General features: G+C 45.3%; 1 protein-coding gene across 1 annotated transcript in view; it reads right to left on the reverse strand.

The window, feature by feature from the left end:
• The window catches only part of loxhd1a (lipoxygenase homology PLAT domains 1a), a 279,592-nt gene that overhangs the window by 249,560 nt on the left and 6,073 nt on the right, over positions 1-23,959 (reverse strand). The window contains exon 2 of the mRNA XM_070859753.1: positions 11,607-11,721. Within this exon, the coding sequence (XP_070715854.1) occupies positions 11,607-11,721 (115 nt within the window). The remainder of the gene's footprint in view (positions 1-11,606; positions 11,722-23,959) is intronic.

Here is a 23,959-nt window from a genome sequence, read left to right on the forward strand (position 1 = left end):
CCTTTTCTGAGGAGAATTCCCTTCCACTGTGTCCTGGATTTATAACTTTTATTTGGTTTCTGCATCACATGTATCTTTCCTTAAGTTAATTTCCTCCTTGACTTTTCTAAATAAAATCATCTTAAGTGGCCACTGAAAAGTCTTATAATATAATACACCTACTAGACTTCCAAAGATTTTTATAAAATTCCACATGGAAGATTAAAGCAGTGGGTAAACATAAAGGATAAGGAACTGGCTAAAAGAGAGGAAGCAACAGCTGATAGTTAGGAGAATGTGTTGGGAAGGGAGAGATACTAAGGGGAGTGTCCCACTTGACGATGCTGGGGCTGCTACTATTTCTGATCTACAGAAACGCAAAGTAAGTTGGCGAGATTTGTAGATGATACTAAACTGCGGGTGGATGGGGCGGGTATGGCAATAGAGTCTCATGAGTCTCTTGAAGAATGACATGTGGACCTAGGAAATATTAGTAAGCGGACAGAACAAATATAGACGAAATTCACTGCAGATAGGTGCAGTGTCTAATACATTGAAAGAAAAAAATGAAGGAAAGTACTTAGTGAATGATGACGACCCAGTTGAAGAGAGACGGAAAGAAATCTGGGAGTGAGAGTTGATTCAATACTTTTTAGCCTGTGCAGAATGCTGAGCTATATTGCTGAAGGTCAGGTCATATCTTGAATACTGCTATCCGTTCAACCAGGCACAAGAAACATATCCCAAGCCCTGTAAGTGGACAAGGCTGATTGATAGTTTCAAATGACTGAATTAAGAGGACAAGTTAGAAAAACTTGGGGGGCCGAAATTCACCAGTTGGGGGGTGGGGGGGGTTAACTGAGTCGGGGCGGGATGTCCTGCGCCCGGCGAGGAAGTCCCGCCTGGCCGCAAAATTGTGGTTACCGCCCCTCACACGAAGTGGAGTGCAATGTCACACGCTCCACTTCCTGTAGAGGCAGGTTTGGGGGCGATACTCGGGCGCATTCACCAGCACTACGCGGCTGTTCTGCGTAGCGCTGACTCATTTCAATGCCCTTCCCTTTCCGTTAAAATGGGAGGGCCGCTGCATGCTCTGCAGGGCATCTGATGGCCTCCACTGGGCCACCAGGGCAGCGTGGTGCCGAGACTGCAGCTGGCAGCCAAATGGAGTGCCGGGCTGCACAATGACGACCCAGACCACGCAACAGAGGACCAACACGGGCCGACCGGTGAGTCGCCCTAACCTACAAAATGGCATCACGCGGCGCTCCCCACCTCCTCTTTAACTTCCGCCCCTCCATTGGATGTTGGCCCGGTTCACAATCTGTGAGGTTGGCGTTGACACCGCGGAAAGGGGTCATCGCGCGTGGCTATGTTATCATCGATGGTTGCGCGGTGGCCCGGGACGCGCCACTACTGTGTTAATGCCTCCGCTAACTCCCATGCAATTTTGCAGGAGCATGGGATGGTTTCACAGGGAGTGGTTGATACAAGGCCCACTGCATCCTTTAAGTGAAGAGTAGGTAAATATTTGAAGCAGAGGAAGATATAGGTTCTTGAGAAGAGAGCCGAACAATGGGATTTGTTTTGGATTGTTCTAGCCAAGAGTTAGCACAAACATCATGGGCTAAATGGCCTCCTTCTATGCTGTAAACGTCTGTGGTCCTATAGTGCAGAATAAGGGAACATAGATACTAACTGATAAAAAGCAATTTCAGGGTCGATGTCAGAAAGAATTTCTTCATGGAAAGTGTTAGCAAGACCTGGAATGGTCTTTGGGTAGGCTACTGGAGGTAACATGTCTAGCGTCATTCAAGAGGTGGTTGGATGGTGTGATGGAAGTGACAATAGCTTTCTATGGAAGGGTGAGTTAGATGGCCTGAATGACCTCCTTTATCTTTTGTGAATTAGCCAGGTGATTTATCTTTTACTTGGATGTAGCACCTCCCTTTTCTGCTGTTAAAAAAACATTATTTGGGGAACACCTGAAAGTAGATTTTGCATGACAAATACTTTTCCGGAATCAGGTATCCAAATGGTTGCAAATATGGGAGTCAGTTAGGGTTGTAACTAGTTTACAAATGGAGTGTCTGGAGATTTGTAAGACCCACAAATGTCTGTTTCGAGAGACTGTCTATGATGAAATGTCTGTTAATGGAAATGAAAGTATGTTTTTCCCTACTCATCCCTACATATCGCAAAGTGGAGCCTTTAGTTACTGAGATTATAAACATTTTTGATGATTTGTTGTCATGAGCAAAGCAAGCTGTACAGGGTAGGTAATGTTCTCAGACTCGGCCATGCCTTTTTCCATTACTTGTCCGGTTTAGACTTGGTAAAAGAGGACAATCCTGGGGATCATCAATTGTTTTTCAGTAATCACACTTCTGAACAATCCCAAAGGTGAGATGTAGATGGTTATAGCCATTACAGAGATTGTAGTTAATTACAATTTGTATTATCGATTTGATTGTTGTTAACTCCAACGCCTCGATGAACACTGAATTGACCAAAGGCAGTTCCTGTTGAAAACTGCCTAGATTTTTTTCTATTGTAACAACATGGTTCATATGGCCAGAGGGATGATACAATCCTTTAACTGTTTCCATTTCCAATGATGAGCTTGTAAAGTAGTCTTAGTGTAATATTGGTACCAGCACCAAGCACTCCCACATCAGGCACAGCTTTGGTTGGCTCCCTGAGCTGTGTTCTAACAACGTGCCTCAGCTGCAACTTTAGAGCAGCACATCCTACTGCACCAGGCTGACATTTTATATTCCTCATGCCAGCCAATCATAATTTAACTTAATTTAAAAAGAAACATTTACACAGGTAGGAATGACTAACTTTTTTCACTTGATAATTATCCAAATCTTAATTATATATTTTGTCCAAAACAATTGATTTGGGTTATATTCCAAAAATATTTTAATACATAAATAGATACTCTCGCTGTTGTTGTATTTATTAAAATCGGTTGGTCATCTTTCTCTCCTATCTTTTGAGATTCATAGTAGCTATGGCGATAATTGTTATAGTTCTGATGTTTTTGAGATTACTCATCATCTTTAATATGTGTGTTATTACACAAGTAAAACTTTAAATGGAAAGCAATATCAAAGTTGTAAGTCAGGTTCCAGCAGGAGAGTTTGTCAGTAACACTTACCTGAAAGGATAATGCACACCCGTGGGTTTTTTATTCAACAGAGAGTTATTTGTTTACCAATTGAACACTTAAAAAAAAGATACATGACATTCCATCCCATTTATCATGATCCACACCTCGTGGATCCTATAACCAGAGTGCTACAGAATGCCCGAGGGACATGCATGATGGATCGGTCTAAAATTTCATGTATTCTTTTTCCTCCAAGTCGCTGAAGAAAAATAAAACATCAGCCGTCAGCAACGGCTGTCGGCACTGCAGAAGATTCATGGTATTTCATCGTTTTTATCAGATTCGGCAGCTCTTGGATCAACCAGCTTGGTTTGTGCCCACAACTTTCTTCATCCAAAGCTCAACCCTATCCTGATAGATCCGTCTGAAATCTCATGCATTTTCTCAATAGCAAAATCTGGACATTCTGAGAGAAAATGGGCAATAAAGTGTTAATGTTATCTCTTGTCTATTTCAATACATCATTTTCTATCCTCTTATCATGGCTTTATTGTGGTTTGGATTGACAAAGCGGAACTTTTTGAAAGATGGTGGAACATTGAAATGAGAATGGGTGTGGGGATGTTTGAAAGATTTGTTTCGTTAGATTTTTTTTAACAGGTTAACGATGGCATTGAAGCATTTTTTCATCAGTCGGGAAGCTAATTATCTCTTAACAGATAGAAAGTTCGCATTAATCCGAATGAAAATGGGAGGGCGATATGCTTTGCCAGATTATCACCCAGGCAGTGAAGCTGCAAATTTGCACCATAATCTCCAAGGTTAATAGAGTGATGCAGTAAACATATGTTAATGGTGAAGGATAGTCTTATGGGGCGCTTTTTGTTCAAGCTTTATACTTACCTTATCCCTCTCTGAAAAGAATAGGGCAATATAAGTATTTGTTATTTCCTAGAATAGTATTATTCCAGTAGTTGCATGGAGAACATGGCTGCTTCCTTTCTCGGTCACTTTAAGATGTATCTTATAAGGAGGGGCTATACACATACCAGAGTAATTCCATTCAATGCAGTAGGAACTGACACGTTAGGCCAGCCTCTTCACTGCTCCAGAACCACCACACCCTCGAAAAACTCTCAACTGCACACTTCTAGGGTTGGCAGCTCTGTAATGGCTTCCAACTTGATAACTGATTGAAACCACTCCATGATTCGTGTGCCTGGTTCCCATGGTTACATCATGAAGTGGTCAAATAGGGCAGGAGACCCAAGTAACTGGCGTCCACCAGGCTGTTGCTATACATTTTTGGATGGATAACCAATATATGTGATGATATTCTGCTGAAAGAGTGCTGCGGGGGGGGGGGGGGGGGGGGGAGTACTTTGAACAGAAAGACTTGCCTTCCTCTTTACCTTTAGTGAGCATAACAGGCAGTATAATACATTTCCTTAGGGCATCAATGTACCTCAGCATTGGCAGGGGCGCTGGAGGTAGGATTACCCATGGAGGACCAAAGGAGGAGATACGAAGCAGAAAGAATACAGTTTTAAAAGTGCCAATAAAATAAACTGTGAAATAAATGCAAGTGATCCCATTAATGACAGGATAATTGGTCACAAATAACAAACAAAATGGGCAGCTGCTCCAGTAATCCGATCAATGGGACCTTCTCATTCTTAATTTAAAATTTAAAATGACCTCAATGCACCATGGGACAATAATTCGTTGCCACAGATCGTTGCTGCTATGCAATTGCACGATATATTGTGGTTTAAACAGTACTCTGAAGGTTGTGCTGAGAATGTCATGATGCAGTATTTACAGTGCAATTAAAAAGAACAAAATATTGATAATAGAATGGCATCACAAGTTAATTGAAGAAGCCATTGACTCTTTAGCAGCGCATGATAAGGAGGCCTAGAATCTCATGTGTTTTCTTACATCTCAAATAGCAACAAAAACATTGGGTTGGTAAATGATCCTGGTACTTCTGAAGATACATGATATTCCATCCTTTTTGCTATGGTTTGTCAAACTTAAACTTAATATGCAGTATCAAAGAATGGTTCTGATCAAGTGAGTCCTGCTGGAAATTGTACCTGTGTAGATAAGGGATGACAACGGAATCAGGCTCCACTGTGATGTTCACCATCTTCTGAAGACCTTACGACACTCTTTGCCTTGGCTCACACATGAAGAATGATCACTTGGGAAAGGTACTGATACTTGTGCCACAGCATGTCAAAAATTCAGAGGAAACTTAAGTGTGGAAAAGTGTGGGAAAATTCTAACGTGCGGATCGGTTGGGGGGCGTGAGGGGTGCAGGGGCACCCTTACAGAGAGTTCAGTGTGAGGCCTGGCCTATTTTAACTCTCGGGCAAAATTTAAACGCTGCTGAACTGCCTCCCACTCGAAGCCAGAGGGAATGAGGTCAACGCTGATGGGTATGAGCGGGAATTGGGGTGGGAGCTGGACACCGCCTGGGATCCAAGGGAATGGACCTCGACATAAGGTGCTGAAGGGGTGGGGGGTTTACCAATAGATGCTAGTGCTGGGAGAGAAAGGGAAGGCCGGGGCTGGGGAGACCCAAGTTTTCCTTGTGGGCTCGGAGGAGTAGGCCGCCTCCCACTGCATTTTGCCAGCAGCTTATCACCATTTGGGTCTCACCATTTCTGCAGTCAAAACCAGGTTGCGCCACTGGTGACATCATCGGGCCACTGCTTCAGACTATTAAGTAGGTCCTCCCATGCCTGAGTTCTGCCTGACTAAAATGGTGTGGGAAGGGAAACATGGCTGGAACACAGTGCAACCCCCACCACTGCCATTTTAATGACCTGCCTGCCTCGTTGGGTTAAAATTGAGGCTTTAATATAAATATTCAAATGAGTACATAGAACAACACAGACACACGCCATACATGACAACATGCATATACATAAATATATGCCCATGCATGCATGCAGATATACACACAAATTTAAATACACAGACGTACATACGTACTAGTGTGCACAAGAGGCCTATGTATACACACATACCTTAAGTACACATAATGTGCATGGGTGCGAGGGTATGCAGAGTGAGGTGAGTGCTGTGGCAATGAACTGTTTCGCATTTCACTTCAAAAGACAAAACATAGCAAAACAGGTCTAGAATTTCATGTATTTTTCTGCAAGCCAACACAAGCACATCTAAGCAGTCAAACTCAGTATCCTTCTCCTTTTGTTTGTCTAAAATGTCAGTGCATACCTCTTCTCTGTGCTGTAGAAATGGACAAATAAAGTCAGGTTAAGATCATTATTATCGCAGAGCAACAATCTTTCAAAATATATTAAATATTTCATAACCTTGGCACATATTTAACAGTCACTTTCTTATATGCAAAGTTCATTTTCAACCTGTATCCTGAAAGTTATATTCTGGTAATCAGTGCTTTCAATTATCAGAATAAACACATTATTCTCTTGTCATTTTACACCTTTGATGTCACAAATATATATATTTTTCATTTGAAACCACCTCGTCTCCTTTTCAACTCATGTCCAAAAGCTAGTTGCAGCTGGCCCCGGAATTCACTGGAGCTGGTATATCTTGTGTAAGGAGCCTTACTTCTTGTTGTCGTCATTTTTGGTCAATATTTCCCTCTCAGTTTTACTATGTCAACTATCGTATGTCACGAAGTGGCTCCATGGAGTTATTAAACATCTTGCAGATAGCACACACTTCCCGAACACATTAGCCTTAATCCTCATGTAATCTTTTTAATAGGAAGCCCTTATGTCAAGCCACAGTGAAAAAACATCGCTAAAAACATTACCACAGGAAAACTTTATGTAAATATGTCAACATTTCACTGTCATGAATGCTTTCTGAAAAAAGTTTCGACTGCCATTTTTTTCTCAGTAACTGAAATTTCTAATGACAAAAATTAGGTTATAAACAAAATAAAAAATTCAAAATATGATTACATTCATCTATTGAACTTTTTTGTGTCTTTTAATATCTTTATTAATATAAAGTCCTTACTCTACAGCATGAAACCACACGAGGCACATTCCAGGGACAAGGCCACTCTGTGACCTTAGCTCTTTATTACAGGACCCTGCATAGGACCTCCCTTTATATACCTGTGTGATCAGGTAAGGAGTGTCTCCCACAAGTTCACCTCCTGTGGTCAAGGTGTGCATCTAACTTGAGTGTATACAGTAATACAGTGGTGTTACATTGTAGTTACAAACATGACATCACCTTCCCCCCCCCCCCCCAAAGTCTTATTGGAATCAGAGGTTTAGTCTTTCAGGTGGTCTACGCTTCCTCGTGGAGCGCTGCAGTTGAGGCTCTGGTTGTTGTACGCTGATGTGAGTGTCTGTCACCTGTGCTGATTCCGGCCTGTCCGGGCTGACCGCAGGGACTGTGCATTCTTCTGATTGCTCTTGTTGCTCGTTCACTGGTGGTGGTGTGAGCTCCATCTCATGGTCTTCTTCAGGTTCCTCCTTGTCCATGCAGAACCTTTTTTTTACTTGGTCCAGATGCTTCCGGCATATCTGGCCATTGTTGAGTTTTACCACGATGACCCTATTCCCCTCTTTGTCAATTACAATGCCCTCAAGCCATTTGGACCGCATGGCGTGATTGAGGACGAATACAGGATCATTTATTTCTATACATCTCCCCCTTGAATTACGGTCATGGTACTCGTTTTGCGACTTGCGCTTGCCCTCAACTATGTCGGTCAGGACTGGGTGGATGGGGGACAACCGAGTTTTGAGTGTCCGTTTCATGAGTAGCTCTGCGGACGCGACCCCCTGGGGGCATTACCCAGCTGGGCACAGGTCGTGCACCTGCAAACACAGTATTCCAGGTTTGAATCAATTCCAGGCCACCAAACGTGTGATCGGGCAATGGCCTTCATCATCACAATGCCTGGGTGCTCACTGTGGAGTTCCCTGATGAATGCCTCCCTGCCCTTCTGGGGCATGACTACCCAGCTGCCCCATAGTAGGCAGTCGGCTTGGATAGAGAGCTCATCAATCCGCCTGTGGAACGGTCTGACCTCCTCAGGGCATGCTCCGTGTGCGGGCGCCCAATCCCCAGTCAGGACACATTTCTTAATCAAGGATAAGAGGGGATCTCTGTTTGTCCGGATTTTGATCTGGCGGGCTGTGATGGGGGAGCCTGCGCTGTCAAAAGCATCGACAGCCATGACCATCTCAGAGCTTTGCTCAGCTGCCCCCTTGGTGGTGGCCAGTGGAAGCCTGCTGAGCGCGTCAGCGCAGTTTTCAGTGCCGGGCCGGTGCCGGATGGAGTAATCATAAGCAGCTAGCGTGAGGGCCCACCGCTGTGTGCGAGCTGATGCGTTGGCATTGACAGCCTTGCTGTGTGACAATGGGGATGTGAGTGGCTTGTGGTCCGTCTCGAATTCAAACTTCCTACCGAAGAGGTACTGATGCATTTTTTTTACACCATAGACACATGCAAGCGCTTCCTTCTCGACCATCCCATATCCCTGTTCTGCTTGAGAGAGCGACCTGGAGGCATAAGCCACAGGTTGTAGCTGACCCACAGCAGTACCCTGCTGCAACACGCACCCAACCCCATAGGACGATGCATCACATGTCAGAACCAATTTTTTACAGGGGTCGTACAGGGTCAACAATTTGTTTGAACAAAGTAGGTTTCGCGCCCGATCAAAAGCCCGTTCCTGACAGTCCCCCCAAAACCAATCGCAACCCTTACACAGGAGCACGTGTAGCGGCTCCAACAACGTGCTCAAGTTCGGCAGAAAGTTCCTGAAATAGTTCAACAGTCCCAGGAATGAATGCAGCTCCGATGTGTTGCAGGGCCTGGGTGCTCGTCGAATCGCCTCTGTTTTGGATTCAGTGGGCCGAACCCCACCTGCAGCAACCCTCCTGCCCAGAAGCTCAACCTCAGGAGCTAAAAGCACACATTTAGACTTCTTGAGTCGCAGGCCTACCCGGTCCAGTCAGCGTAGCACCTCCTCCAGGTTATGGAGGTGTTCCTCGGTATCTCGACCCGTGATGAGGATGTTGTCCTGGAATACAACTCCTACTCCTCCTGGCCCACAAGCAGTGCTGTGAAGGCACTTACCTTCTCACCGAAGCTATCCTCGCCTCACTTTAGCTGCCAGGGTTCCCCGAGGCCTGGGAAACCCGGCTTCCCACTGTAAAACCTACAAAGTAGGTTAGCATAGAGGCTGACAACCTCAATCGCTGGAGAAATACCACCAACGATGTCTCCGCAAGATCCTGCAAATCCACTGGGAGGACAGACGCACCAACGTTAGTATCCTCGATCAGGCCAACATCCCGAACATCGAAGCACTGACCACACTCGACCCGCTCCATTGGGCGGGCTACATTGTTCGCATGCCAAACACAAGACTCCTAAAGCAAGCGTCTACTCGGAACTCCTACACGGCAAGCGAGCCCCAGGCGGGCAGAGGCAACGTTACAAGGACACCCTCAAAGCCTCCCTGATAAAGTGCAACATCCCCACTGACACCTGGGAGTCCCTGGCCAAAGACCGCCCTAAGTGGAGGAAGAACATCCGGGAGGGCAGTGAACACCTCGAGTCTCATTGCCGAGAGCATGCAGAAATCAAGCGCAGGCAGCGGAAGGAGCGTGCGGCAAACCAGACTCCCCACCCACCCTTTCCTTCAACCACTGTCTGTTCCACCTGTGACAGAGACTCTAATTCCCGTATTGGGCTGTTCAGTCACCTGAGAACTCACTTTTAGAGTGGGAGCAAGTCTTCTTCGATTTCGAGGGATTGCCTCTGATAATATATTAAAATGCCAACCTGCCTCCTGGGAGTGGATTGGCTACCCACCCCTTGTCCCGCCTCCGAAAAACCCGGAGATCGGCGGGTTGGAGCTCTGCTGCACTTACAGTGGCACAATTACATGGCTCACATCTAACATTGACTGGTGTACCTTGCATCCCGCCTTGCTGTGCACTGTCAGCTTTAAAGTTGCTAAGGGATAAAAATTAATCCTGTAGTTATAGGAGAATGGAAGCTACTCATTGTAGGCACAGAGCCACAGAATTCAATCCCCAAAGCAGCAGTAATAATCCCATAGTAGCAATTAATAAAAATGTAATTGGCTTTATCCAGTCACTGCACAACAGTGTCCTGATATTATCACCTACTTGGCATAAACACCATAATTGTTATAAAGCAGGGTATCCAACACCTCACCATGAGTGACACCATGGGAGATGAGCTAGTCGCCCCCTATAGAGAGTAGCAAACAGTAATCCTGCAGGTGGATAATATCACTGGTCGCTATAGAAACTCTTCCAACACACTACCATTTTGAATAGCTGTAACCACAGCAACTTTCTCAAAATAACAAGCTCAAAATGCCATTCTGGAGGGGGCAGGCTGCAAGAATAATAGCGGGGAGTGTGGTGGGGGGGGAGGGTTTTCCTGTGTCTGTGCCCAATTGCACTGAATTGCATTGTCGCAGCGATATATCTGAAAATTGGAAAGTCGGAGAACCTGTCTGTAAAGGGGCCGGCCCGATTTTCCTCCATTGATTTCAATTCAATCAGAAAGTGCTTAATGGTTGTCTCTGTGTTGGCTGCTTCTAATTCAGCTGCGGGAACTATTTATCCTCGTGACTGCCATCTTTTTAAGTGATGTCTTCAGGCAGCTTTATCGGGCCTGTCAATCTGAAGCAGTGCATGAAACTCTGACTGTGGGCCAGTATGCCTCTAAACTAATGTAACAACTGCAGCAAGAATATCAGTTCAAGTTGAGTGATTACTGTGAATAAATCTGAATGTAAAATGACTTCTGATACAGGTAACTACTGATATAATAAAATGTGGTCACGGTGGTCAAGATTTTGACTTTGCTCATAATTATTAGCTGCCATTAGACAGCACCATTACCTCTTCAGAGTAGGATTCATTTTTTTCATTTTCTCCCCAAAATATAAACGTAAATGAGTACACCCAACGTAAAGAAGCAAACTATAATGTATTTGCTTCATGGGTTCTTTGCTTAAGAATTCATAGCAGCACATTGCTATTAAGAACTAGTTGGTTTATTAACCAAGGTTTAACAATCACACTACACATTACCAGGTCATCCACTAGGCTCACAACTGCAGACCTCATCGTGGATGACCGAGACCCAACTGACTGGGGTTTTGTTGAGTCTTGTGAGCATCACGTGACTGGCTAAGTCAATTCCAATGCAACAGCTCCACAAACCCACGAGCATCCTCACAGGTGCATATATTACACAAACTGTGGGGGCAAGTGCACTTTTATTTCATTATATGTCTTCATTGAAACTATTACTAATGGCACTGCGGTTCATAGGAAATGTGCAAGTGTTGTGCAATCAGTACAAGATTTAGCTGTGAGGAAATTTGATGTTACTCTGTTATACACCTCAGCGGGAAGCTAAATAACTGCCTGAAACAAATCATGTAATCCCTCTCTCGCAGCTATGAACTCCGTGAACACAACTGACTTACTTGCTGGTCAGGTGCACCTTTGCCGTGATCCCATACTCGCCGAAGAGAGTGACAAAAATATTGGCATCTGTTCCGGCTCCTCGGACGTCGCCTGTCACAGTCACCACTTCATAAACTGCAGAGTGAAGGACAACAAGAACGTTGGAGCAATTGGGGGAAACAAAGAAAGTGACTAAAAAGCACTGGTCCCAAAACTGGAGGTGTGGCAGAACAGAAGTTCCATTGGCCTGCAGCCAAGGACATGGACCAAGTCCCAAGCTGCAACACAAGGTTATTTAACTAGTTGTGGTGGAGGGGCCCAGGCCTGTATGAGAAGCCGCCACCTCACCTGCTGGGAAAATCAGAGTGGCAGCCTGTTGCTCTGATGGGGAGGTAAGAGGCGTTTGTTGAGCCGAGCAGGTATGTTCTACAGCCTCTAAAGATAAGCAATCCGCTCTGGCACCGATTGCCTAATCAGGGAAGCATTTTGGGGCCTTTAGAAGGCCGAACATATGTCAGATCTCAGTTGGTGTGGCTTCCACTAGACCTCAGGAGGACATCATTGCTGGGCAAGCCCTGGAACTCTTTCCCTGTCCCAAGACACAAACCTAAAATTGTCTTTTCACATAACCCATAGGCAGAAAACGTACCCGTTCGCCCCCTCTGACCCCCTTGCCCCCTATTTGAGATGGTTGTTACATGGGGTGGAAATCAGGTTGATCCAGGTACTGCCCAATCCATGCCCTCCCCACCCCACACTTGCCCAACAATGTTAAACTGAGATTCTTTCTGCCTGTTCGTGACTTTTCAAAGAAAAGAAAAGGAAGTTGCCTGACCAATTTTTCTCCCTCAACCAACACCATTAAAACAGACTACCTTGTTCATTTATCTCATTTGTTGTTTATGAGACCTTGCTGTGTGCAAATTTGCTGCTGCATTGGTCTGCATAACAAAAGAGACTGCACCTCAAAAGTAACTCACTGGCTATGAAGTGCTTTGAGATAAGAGAGATGCAATGTAATGCAAACTGCTCTATTCTTTCTCCTAATTAATTTAAATACTCTAGGTCATCGTTATTATCACTACCAGAAGAAAATAATGGTCGTAAACATGGCAGAACATCCAAATCAGCTGGATGTTTCTGCATTACATTCGTCTTTCCGTCTCCAAACAACGTTGTCTCACGGAATAGTTCCATGGGTATCAGCTGGCCCTGGTATCTTGTCTGAGTGGCTTTCGATTAACCTAGAGAGTTGGTGTTGGAAGGTCATTTGAGGTGGGGAGGGGGAGTAGGGGAGCAGTTTACTGAGAGGGGACACTGGATAGCGATCTCTTTAGATATGACCAATGGGAAGGAATTGTCAAAGATCAGCATCACACAGCACCCTCTGCAGGCCTTGAGAAGGATATCTCTAACAATGCCTTTATATCAAATGTTTCTGTCATGCCTTAATGCTAAATTCATACATTCCCAATAGTTGAGGGGACATTTCTTCACCCAGAGGGTTGTGGGGGTCTGGAACTCACTGCCTGAAAGGGTGATAGAGGCAGAAACCCTTACCACATTTAAAAAGTACTTGGATGCGCACCTGAAGTGCAGTGAGATGCAGGGTTACAGACCTAGTGCTAGAAAGTGGGATTAGGCTGGATAGCCTCTTGTTGGCAGGCATGGACACGATGGGCCGAAATGGTGCTATAAACATCTATGATTCTATGAATTGATTAGTGCTAAATGCAGGCCTGCAACAGTACCATTACATGACAGAGTTGAGGTAATGCTGTACGCTGTCGGGGAAAACTAACAGAATGAGGAAAAATATTAATAACAATTTAAAAAATAGCAGGGCACAAAGCAGATCTGAACCGGGATTACCCCCCACCCCCTCCGCCAGTTTAGCTTTGCCAGATTTGCTTCATCTCATACTCAGTGTCAACTGGAACAAAGGCTTGGAACTACTCTCCACTGATGTGTATTGTGAGAGCAATGGATCAGGTGTGATGAAATGTGTTTCTATTGCAATAGATACTCAGCGCTGGGCTGCACTAAATATTTTACACCACATCCCAGTGATCTGCCCAGTATGAATCACTAAAATAGAAAGGATGCAGAAGCCGCTCGTTGGAAATGTTCAGCAATCAACCATTAAACAACAATTCTTCCCGAATATAGAAAATGAATGACTGACTTGCGCTTTTGTACTTTCCTCACGTTCTCAGTATTTGTATAGTCACCCTTCAGGAAGCACAGCCACAGTTGAATTATATAAGGCTTTATTTTGGATGGCTGTACCACCAATACCACTCAGTTTTAAATTCTCTTCATTTTTATCTATTTCCACCTCCGTAACATTACCTGTCTCCGCCCTTGCCTCAGCTCATCTTCTGCTGAAACCCTCATCCATGCCTTTGTTACCTCTAGACTTGACTATTCCAACACACTCCTGGCTGGCCCCCGCATTTTACCCTATGTAAACTTGAGGTCATCCAAAACTCAGCAGCCCGTGTCCTAACTCGCACCAAGTCCCGTTCACCCATTACCCCTCCCTGTGCTCGCTGGCCTACATTGGCTCCCGGTTAAGCAACGCCTCGATTTCAAAATTCTCATTCTTGTTTACAAATCCTACCATGGCCTCGCCCCTCCCTATCTCTGTTATTAACTCCAGTTTCACAACCCCCCCAGAGATGTCTGCACTCCTCAAATTCTGCCCTCTTGAGCATCCCTGATTATAATTGCTCAACCATTGGTGGCCGTGCCTTCATGTGCCTGGGCCCCAAGCTCTAGAATTCCCTGCCTAAACCTCTCCGTCTCTCTACCCCTCTTTCCTCCTTTAAGGCGCTCCTTAAAACCTATCTCTTTGACCAAGTCTGCCCTAATTTCTTCTGTGGCCCGGTGTCAAATTTATTTGTTTTGTCTTATAACACTGCTGTGAAGCCCCTTTTAAAGGCGCTATATAAATACAAGCTATTGTTGTTGTTGTTGTTGTTTATCTGCCTTTTTGTTTTTGTCCGTCTAATATCTTCCTCAAGTTTATCTCCTCATCAGTGGTTCTCCTGCTTTGAACAATCTGACGCATTCTTAGCATTGGTGATATGAATGGCCCCCATTATAACTCAGGGTGGGAGTTAGCCGCCCACTGAGACAGAGGGCCCATCATCCTGACCTCAGCTACGTGATGCGCCAGGGGTTTTGAACATTGGCCCCGTCAATCCCCCGGCCAAAACTGCTGGGAAGCAGCAGCTGGCCATCGGGCGTGTGAGAGCAGAATGTCGGTCGCGGGAGACTACTGCCCGGGACCAGAGGAATGGTCCCTAGCATTCAGGTACATGAAGGGAGGACAGATGCACCAACATCAGTGTCCTCGACCAGGCCAACATCCCCAGCATCGAAGCACTGACCCCAGTCGACCAGCTCCATTGGGTGGGCCACACTGTTCGCATGCCTGACACGAGACTCCCAAAGCTAGCGCTCTACTCGGAACTCCTACACGGCAAGCGAGCCCCAGGTGGGCAGAAGAAACATTTCAAGGACACCCTCAAAGCCTCCTTGATAAAGTGCAACATCCCCACAGACACCTGGAAGTCCCTGGCCAAAGACTGCCCTAAGTGGAGGAAGAGCATCTGGGAGGGCGCTGAGCACCTCGAGTTTCGTCGCCAAGAGCGTGCAGAAATCAAGCGCAGACAGCGGAAGGAGCATGCGGCAAACCAGACTCCCCACCCACCTTTTCCTTCAATGACTGTCTGTCACCTGTGACAGAGGCTGTAATTCCCGCATTGGACAGTCAGTCACCTGAGAACTTACTTTTAGAGTGGAAGCAAGTCTTCCTCGATTTTGAGGGACTACCCATGAGGGGACGGGGAGTATCAGGGTGGACTTGCAATTCGGGAATGGGGTGGAAGCCTGGGCCACGGCAAGCCTGAACCTTCCTTGTTGGACCGGAAGTAGCACCCTACTGCTCCTGGCCCCAGAGGGACAGTAAAAAATAAAGGAAAACCACTTAGCCTTTTCTGGCCTCTTCAGTCCCTGGCTCCTCTTCCCGCGAGGTTGGCCTGGTGAAGAAGCCACAACAGTTTCCCCCACGCAGGCTGCGGTTAAAATTGCAGTCGGGGCCCCGATGATGTCACGAAGGATTTAAAGAAGAATTCTGCTGGCTTCCGGTGAGTGTCCCCCTTCCCTGCTCAAAATCGGAACTCATGGGTTGGTCCCAAGGGTGAGTTTAAGTGCCTGTCTGCCCAGTTTCCACCGGGCGAGTAGGGTTCGAATCGGGCCTACAAAGTACGACGTTCACCTCAACTATGAACAGCATTCCCAGTTCATGATGCCTGTTTCCAGTAATCAGCAGTGTTAAAGCATTGAATAGAGGATTTATTAAGACTAGTAGGTGGAGAAGTATCTTGCTTTATGACATTTAAATTACATGGCAATTTAGTGCATTACCCTTGAAGTGGATTTAAAACAAAATTTGCCATGCAGGCAACAGGATCAGTTACCGTGGGCCTAATCTCGACATGATCTCCCTTAGAATCTTAAAAGATAAGAAAAACAATCCAGAGAGATTCATGTTTCCTGAGGCCCTGTCGTCTCCACAGCTCAGCTGACTCCCTCCTTTACATTCTCGAATGTGATGCCGATAACATTACCAGCAGTTTTACTGAACAACGGGATTTACAGGTGCTCGAATAAACAGAGAGTATCCTTTTCCCCGCGTGTCGACCGAGCCTTTATTCAAAAGTCATTGAGGTCACAGCCACACAATGAGCTTGGTGAGGTCAAATCTGCACGGCATATCTTTTAACACGTGCCGCTCGCATGTTGCATGCAAACGGCAGGTCGTTGTAGTATTCCTGCTACTTGCTCTGAATGCATCTGTCCAGCTTGGAAGCATAGAAAATAGGAGCAGTAGTAGGCCAATCGGCCTTTCGAGTCTGCACCACCATTCAATATGATCATGGCTGATCCTGTATCTCAACACCATATTCGCGCTTTTTCCTCATACCCTTTGATGTTTTTTGTTTCTAGAAATCTATCTATCTCCCTCTTAAATATAGTCAGTGACTTGGCCTCCACAGCCTTCTGTGGCAGAGAATTCCACAGGTTCACCACTCTCTGAGTGAAAAAAAATTCTCCTCATCTCGGTTCTAAATTTCCTACCCTGTATCCTGAGACTGTGACCCCTTGTTCTAGACTTCCCAGCCAGGGGAAACATCCTCCCCGCATTCAGTCTATCCAACCCCGTCAGAATTTTATACCTTTCAATGAGATCCCCTCTCATTCTTCTAAACTAGTGAATACAGGCCTAGTCAAGCCAATCTGTCCTCATACAACAGTCCTGCCATCCCAGGAATCAGTCTGGTGAACCTTCGCTGCACTCCCTCTTTGGCAAGTATATCCTTTCTTAGGTAAGGAGACCAAAACTGCACACAATACTCCAGGTGCGGTCTCACCAAGGCCCTATATAACTGTAGTAAGACATCCTTGCTCCTGTACTCAAATCCTCTTGCAATGAAGGCCTACATAGAACATAAGAAATAAGAACAGGAGTAGGCCATATGGCCCCTCGAGCCTGTTCCGCCATTCAATAAGATCACGGCTGATCTGATCATGGACTCAGCTCCACTTCCCCACGGGCTCCCCATAACCCCTTATCCCCTTATTGTTTAAGAAACTGTCTATTTCTGTCTTAAATTTATTCAATGTCCCAGCTTCCACAGCTCTCTGAGGCAGCGAATTCCACAGATTTACAACCCTCAGAGAAGCAATGCAAGTACGGTAACAGCACAGTGATTATGATACTCGACCAGCAATCCAGAGGCCTGGACTCATAATCTGAGGAACACAAGTTCAAATGTCAACGTTAAGGGTTTGAATTCAGCATTAGAAACAAATACCTGTATCAGTAAAAGGGACCGTAAAGATGTTGATTTTTTTTTTTGTAAAAACCCAACTGGTTCACTAATGTCCTTTAGAGAAGGAAACCTGCCCTCTTTACTTGGTCTGACCTATGTGTGACTCTAGTCCCACACCAACACGGTTGACTCATAACTGCCCCCTGAAGTGACCTAGCAAACCGCTCCATTGTACCAAATCACTTAAGAAAGGTAACTAAGGCTGAGCAATAAACCGGCATGGCCAGCAATGTCCACAGCTAAAGAATGATTTTTTTTTAAATATTGCGATATGCAGTCTTCGAAAAGATATTAATGAACACAGCTGCTCCAGTTAAAACTGATTGTCTGGCAAACTGAGGTGATGGCAGACAAACCAACCTTACCATTCCTGGTCGATGCTCGGTTACCTGATCTCAGCCAGGGCCGTGATAGCCTCAGTATCCTTGGGATAGGCAGGTATTAATCAGTCATGGTATCCATTCCTGATCGCTATCCAGCAGCCCCTTGGGGATGTTGGACGAGGAAAACATTGGCTGTGAAACCTTCCTCAGTAAAATTGCCCCCTAAACCTAACTGCCTAAATTCACACCTGAAGAATGGCCACTTGCACCGCATACCAGAGGACTACTACTACCCATACAACTGTAATCCAACATGAGTCGTCGGGTACATTTTAACCGCAGGGAACTTCCATGGGGGCTTTCTGATTTCCCTGCCCGCTCCCCATAATCCTTCACTCCCTTATCACTCAAAAATCTGTCTATCTCCACCTTAAGTATATTCAGTGACCCAGCCTCCACAGCTCTCTGGGGCAGAGAATTCCACAGATTTGGAATCGTCTGAGTGAAGAAATTCCTCCTCATAGTTTTAAATGGGCGGCCCCTTATTCTGAGACTATGCCCCCTAGTTCTAGAATTCCCTATGAGTGGAAATATCCTCTCTGCATCTACCTAGTCGAGCCCCCTCGTTATTTTATACGTTTCAATAAGATCACCTTTCAATCTTCTGAACTCCAATGAGTACAGGCCCAACCTACTCAACCTTTCCTCATAAGTCAACCCCCTCATCTCCAGAATCAACCTAGTGAACCTTCTCTGAACTGTCTCCAATGCAAGTATATCACTCCTTAAATAAGGAGACCAAAACTGCATGCCGTACTCTAGGTGTGGTCTCACCAATACTCTGTACAGTTGCAGTAGGATTTCTCAGAGAAACTTGGAGCAGTCAATAAATACAGCATAGCAGTGTCACCCACATCCCAATAACAAATAAAAAAGACTAGGAAGTCACTGCATGCAAAGATTCATGAATTCAAGCTATTTTAAGGACCCAATGTCCACAGATCCCTGAAGGTAGCAGGCCAAGTAGATAAGTTACTTTAGGATCTCAGTGTAAACTGTGATTTAAAAAGTTACAGGACAAATGAGAAGCCCAATTGCATTGGAATACCTGGGCCTGAGTGTAAGTGAGGAGTCCAAGCTTGGGCAAAGCATATTTATTTGATGTTTCAGGTGCACAAAAACAACAAGCTGATGACCCTTGAACAATTGAAACTAATTAAGGGTAAGCTAGATAAGTACATAAGGGAGAACGGAATAGAAGGTAAGCTGATCGGGTTAGATGAAGTAAAGTGGGAGTAGGTTCGCGTGGGGCATAAAAACCGGCATAGACCAGTTGGGCCGAATGGCCTGTTTCTGTGCTGTAAAATTCTATATCATTGTTTCATTAAACCTTACATTTGCTGAATGCATTTGTGACCCAACTGAAGCACTTTGTCGAAGGTTTAGCATGGTATTGACCTCGTTAATTCTGTCACAGAACAGGAGGGGTTAAAGTATAGCTTCACTCACAGAAATCAGCTCCCAGATTTACTTGACACGTTGTTGCGGTGACAGTTCAATTGGCCACCGGGCAGCTTACTTGAGCCAGTAGCCAAGTCACCCCTTCGAATACAAACAGGGACCCTGAAATTTCTTGGGGCCCCAGCCCCAGATTTACGCTTGCCATTGCCCTCTGGTGCTGACAGCATTGGACGATGCAGAGTCAGGGGGAGCACACTTGATTTGCATGAGGCCAGAGGGCGCCTGTGCCTCAAGGACCATAACTCAGGTGCCCGCCTAGCCCAAGTTGTTGGGAAATCTGGCATCTCTGGAGATGGTGTCTGGAGGACCCCTCCCAGAAATACAGCAATTGCCCCCATTTGTAAGGGCCTGCAGTTACATGAGGTAAAAATATTGTGGCTTACGATTCTTGGGGCAGGCAGGACTCCCAAGTCTTAACCCACAGGATGTACCCAGTCCCGCCCCCAAGGAGCAAGTATGTTAGTTCTCCCTAAACCTCCAATTTTATATCGGGTTTCAGTGAAGTCTGGGCACAGGAACCTCTGATGGAGGGAGCCCCTGCCCCTGGCCCTACTCCCGCATGAACTTACAGCTCAACTTTCAGCCCATCTGGGTCCCAGCAGTGTTTGCAGCTATTCCAAAGTTACAGCAGGAGTTTGGCTCCATGCTGTGTGATTTGTTGAGATAGGTGTCTGAACTGAAAAGACAGCTTACTGTTTCAGGGGCATTTTTCAGTCTGCACTTTACAAATCAATGTGTTTGAAATGCAGGTTTCAAAGGTGGTTTACGGCAGATAACTCCCGTAATTGATGAGAAAATTAAATCGAATCACTGCATATGAAAATTGATCACGGTATCAGTTTCAGCAAAATGTTGCTAAATATGGGTAGGATAAAGAAAAAAAGGGAGGCTTATGATAGATAGCGAGGGCTCCATACTGCAGAGACTCTAGAGGAGTATAGCAAATGCAGGAGTGAAATTAAAAAGGAAATTAGGAAAGCAAAGAGAGAGCATGAAAACATTTTGGCAAGTAAAATCAAGGAAAACCCAAAGATATTTTATAAATACATTAAGGGCAAGAGGCTAACTAGAGAAAGAGTAGAGCCTATTAGTGACCATAAAGGTAATCTATGTGTGAAGGCGGAAGACATGGGTATAGTTCTTAATGAATACTTTGCATCTGTTTTCACAAAAGAGAGGGGCGATGCAGATATTGCAATCAGGGAGGAGGTGTGTGAAATATTAGATCAAATAAACATAGTGAGAGAGGAAGTATTAAGGGGTTTAGCAGCTTTGAAAGAGGATAGATAAATCCACAGGCTTGGATAAAATGTATCCCAGGCTGTTAAGAAAAGAAAAAGAGGAAATAGCATCTGACCATCATTTTCCAATCCTCTCTGACTACAGGTATGGTGCCGGAGGACTGGAGAACTGCTAAAGTGGTGCCTTTGTTTAAGAAGGGAGAAAGGGATAGACCGAGTAATTGCAGGCCAGTCAGGCTAACCTCGGTGGTGGGAAAATTATTGGAAAAAATTCTGAAGGACAGGGTAAATCTTCATTTAGAAAGACACGGATTAATCAAGGACAGTCAGCATGGATTTGTTAAAGGAAGGTCGAGTCTGACTAACTTGATTGAATGTTTTAAGAAGCCAACAAGCAGGGTCAGTGAGGGTAGTACGTTTGATGTAGTGTATATGGATTTTAGCAAGGCCTTTGAAAAGGTCACACAAGGCAGACTGGCCATGAAAGTAGAAGCCCATGGGATTCAGCGCAAAGTGGCAAGTTGGATTCAAAATTGGCTCAGAGGCAGGAAGCAAAGGGTAATGGTTGATGGGTGTTTTTGTGACTGGAAGGGTGTTTCCAGTGGGGCTCCACAGGGCTCAGTAATAGATCCCTTGCTTATTGTGGTATACATCAATGATTTAGACTTGAATGTAGGGGGTTTGATTAAGAAGTTTGCAGATGATACTAAAATTGGCTGTATGGTTGATAATGAAGAAGAAAGCTGTAGACTGCAGAAAGATATCAATGAACTGGTCAGGTGGGCAGAACAGTGGCAAATGGAATTCAATCTGGAGAAGTGTGAGGTAATGCATTTGGGGAGGGCTAACAAGGCAAGGGAATATACATTAAATGGTAGGACACAGAGTGTAGAGGAACAAAGGGACTTTGGAGTGCATGTCCATAGATCCCTGAAGGTAGCAGGCTAGGTAGATAAGGTGGTTAAGAAGGCATATGGAATACTTGCCTTTATTAGCCGAGGCATAGAATACAAGAGCAGGAATGTCATGCTTGAACTGTATAAAACACTAGTTAGGCCATAGCTATAGAGTACTGCATACAGTTCTGGTCACCACATTACAGGAAAGATGTGATTGCACTAGAGACGATACAAAGGAGATTTACGAGGATGTTGCCTGGACTGGAGAAATTTAGCTATGAGGAAAGAATGGATAGGCGGGATTTGTTTTCTTTGGAACAGAGGAGGCTGAGTGGAGATCTTATTGAGGTGTATAAAATTATGAGGGGCTTAGATAGAGTGGATAGGATGGACCTACTTTCCTTAGCAGAGGGGTCAACAACCAGGGGGCATAGATTAAAAGAATTGGTAGAAGGTTTAGAGGGGATTTGAGGGTAAATTTCTTCACCCAGAGGGTGGTAAGGGTCTGGAACTCATTGCCTGAAAGGGTGGTAGAGATAGAAACCCTCACCACATTTAAAAAGTACTTGGATATGCACTTAAAGTGCCGTAACCTACAAGGCTACGGACCAAGAACTGGAAAGTGGGATTAGGCTGGATAGCTCTTTGTTGGCTGGTGCGGACATGATGGGCCGAAATGGCCTTCTTCTGTGCTGTAAATTTCTATGATTCTATGATATGAATTATTTTTCACGTAAAAAAAGAAGAGACTTGCATTTATATAGCACCTTTCACGACCAGCAGTCGTCCCAAAGCACCTTACAGCCAATGAACTACTTTTGAAGTGTTGTAATGTGGGAAACACGGCAGCCAAATTATGCACAGCAAGCTCCCACAAATAGCAATGTGATAATGACCAGATAATCTGTTTCTTGTTTTGTTGATTGAGGGATAAATATTGGCCAGGATAACAGGGTTAATTCCCCTGCTCTTCTTTGAAATAGTGCCATGGGATCTTTTACGTGCACCTGAGAGAGCAGATGGGGCCTCGGTTTAATGTCTCATCCGAAAGACGGCACCTCCGATAGAACTGGAGCCTCCTAACAAAGCTACTGATGTAAGGAAGACGGGAACACCCTAAACTGGGCAGTCCCGCATGCCTGGCCGCGCGGTAGGAACCCAGTGTAAGGTTGGCACAGGTATGCCTGGTCTCAACTGACTGACAGGGGTGGCTGTAGGGTCCATCTGAGGCGTCCAGGCCTGGAATGGGCCTTGGATCTCTGAAGATGTTCTTTTTTCACAAGCAGTGACCAGGCACAGAGGGCTCCGAAGGGCACCAAAGCTTTCTTTACGAGGGGAAGGAACCCGAGAGCACCTTCCCGCCTCACCTCCCCAACCCCTCCCCGCACGTGGGTTGGCAGATTTCCACAGGACTTTCCACGCAGTTCAGCATGGGAACGGCCCAGATTCACCCCCAACCTGCCAAAAGCCAGCTACTCGTAGTCTGTTCCCTGGACCCCATGAACATCAACAGCGGAGTTACATCCTGACCGTGAGAGGCTCCTCAAATATTTTCGCAGTCCATACGTTTTGTTACTGCTGCGATTTGTGTGTTCGATTACTGTTTCATAAATTTGTTTGGGAGCTAAAAGCCCCAAATAAGGTCTAGTGATATGCTATTCTGCCGTCTTTTGAAAGGCAAGGTAGGCCCCATGTAAGCATGGGATAGAACCAGTACCTAAAGCAAAGACAGGGATGGTTCTCTGATCATTATCCCAGGTATGCCACAATTATTACCTGGATATCAGGGCCAGTGGAGACACTGTTGAGGATGCAGGAAGTGCGGGCTCAGCTGCAAGAGCAGTTTGAAACACGGAATATTTAGAGTAATTATGGTAAAATAAATTCAAAAATGTAACATGCTGGGAGTAGAGAGCTATAAATTGCAGGCGTACTCCCATAATGGATAGCATTAAATTGCACCAGATATGTTGCTACCGGCAACTGATGAGCTTCTGTATATGTAAAATTGTAGTGCAGACCAGACCAATCCCCAAATATCAATTGCGTTCAGCCAACCTCATTGATAACAGTGCAATGCATGATATAAAATGGATAATGCAGCTAGTACCTGATGGCATCACTTCCCGATCTGTTTATATTACAAAACTGTTCCCACTACAAGTAGTTCACATTACAACAGTAACTACACTCCAAAAGTACTTTATTGGCTGTAAAGCGCTTTGTGATGTCCGGTGGTCGTGAAAGGTGCTATATAAATGTAAGTCTTTCTTTCTTTCCACAATGCTGCTGCTGTGAACTTTTCAAAAATTCATTCGTGGGATATGGGCATCACTGGCAAGGCCAGCATTTATTGCCCATCCCTAATTGCCCTCGAGAAGGTAGTGGTGAGCCGCCTTCTTGAACCGCTGCAGGCCTTGTGGTGAAAGTACTCCCACAGGGCTGTTTGGGAGGGAGTTCCAGGATTGTGACCCAGCGATGAAGGA

Source organism: Pristiophorus japonicus, chromosome 2, assembly GCF_044704955.1.
Source record: "Pristiophorus japonicus isolate sPriJap1 chromosome 2, sPriJap1.hap1, whole genome shotgun sequence".
In the NCBI taxonomy this organism is placed as follows: domain Eukaryota; kingdom Metazoa; phylum Chordata; class Chondrichthyes; family Pristiophoridae; genus Pristiophorus; species Pristiophorus japonicus.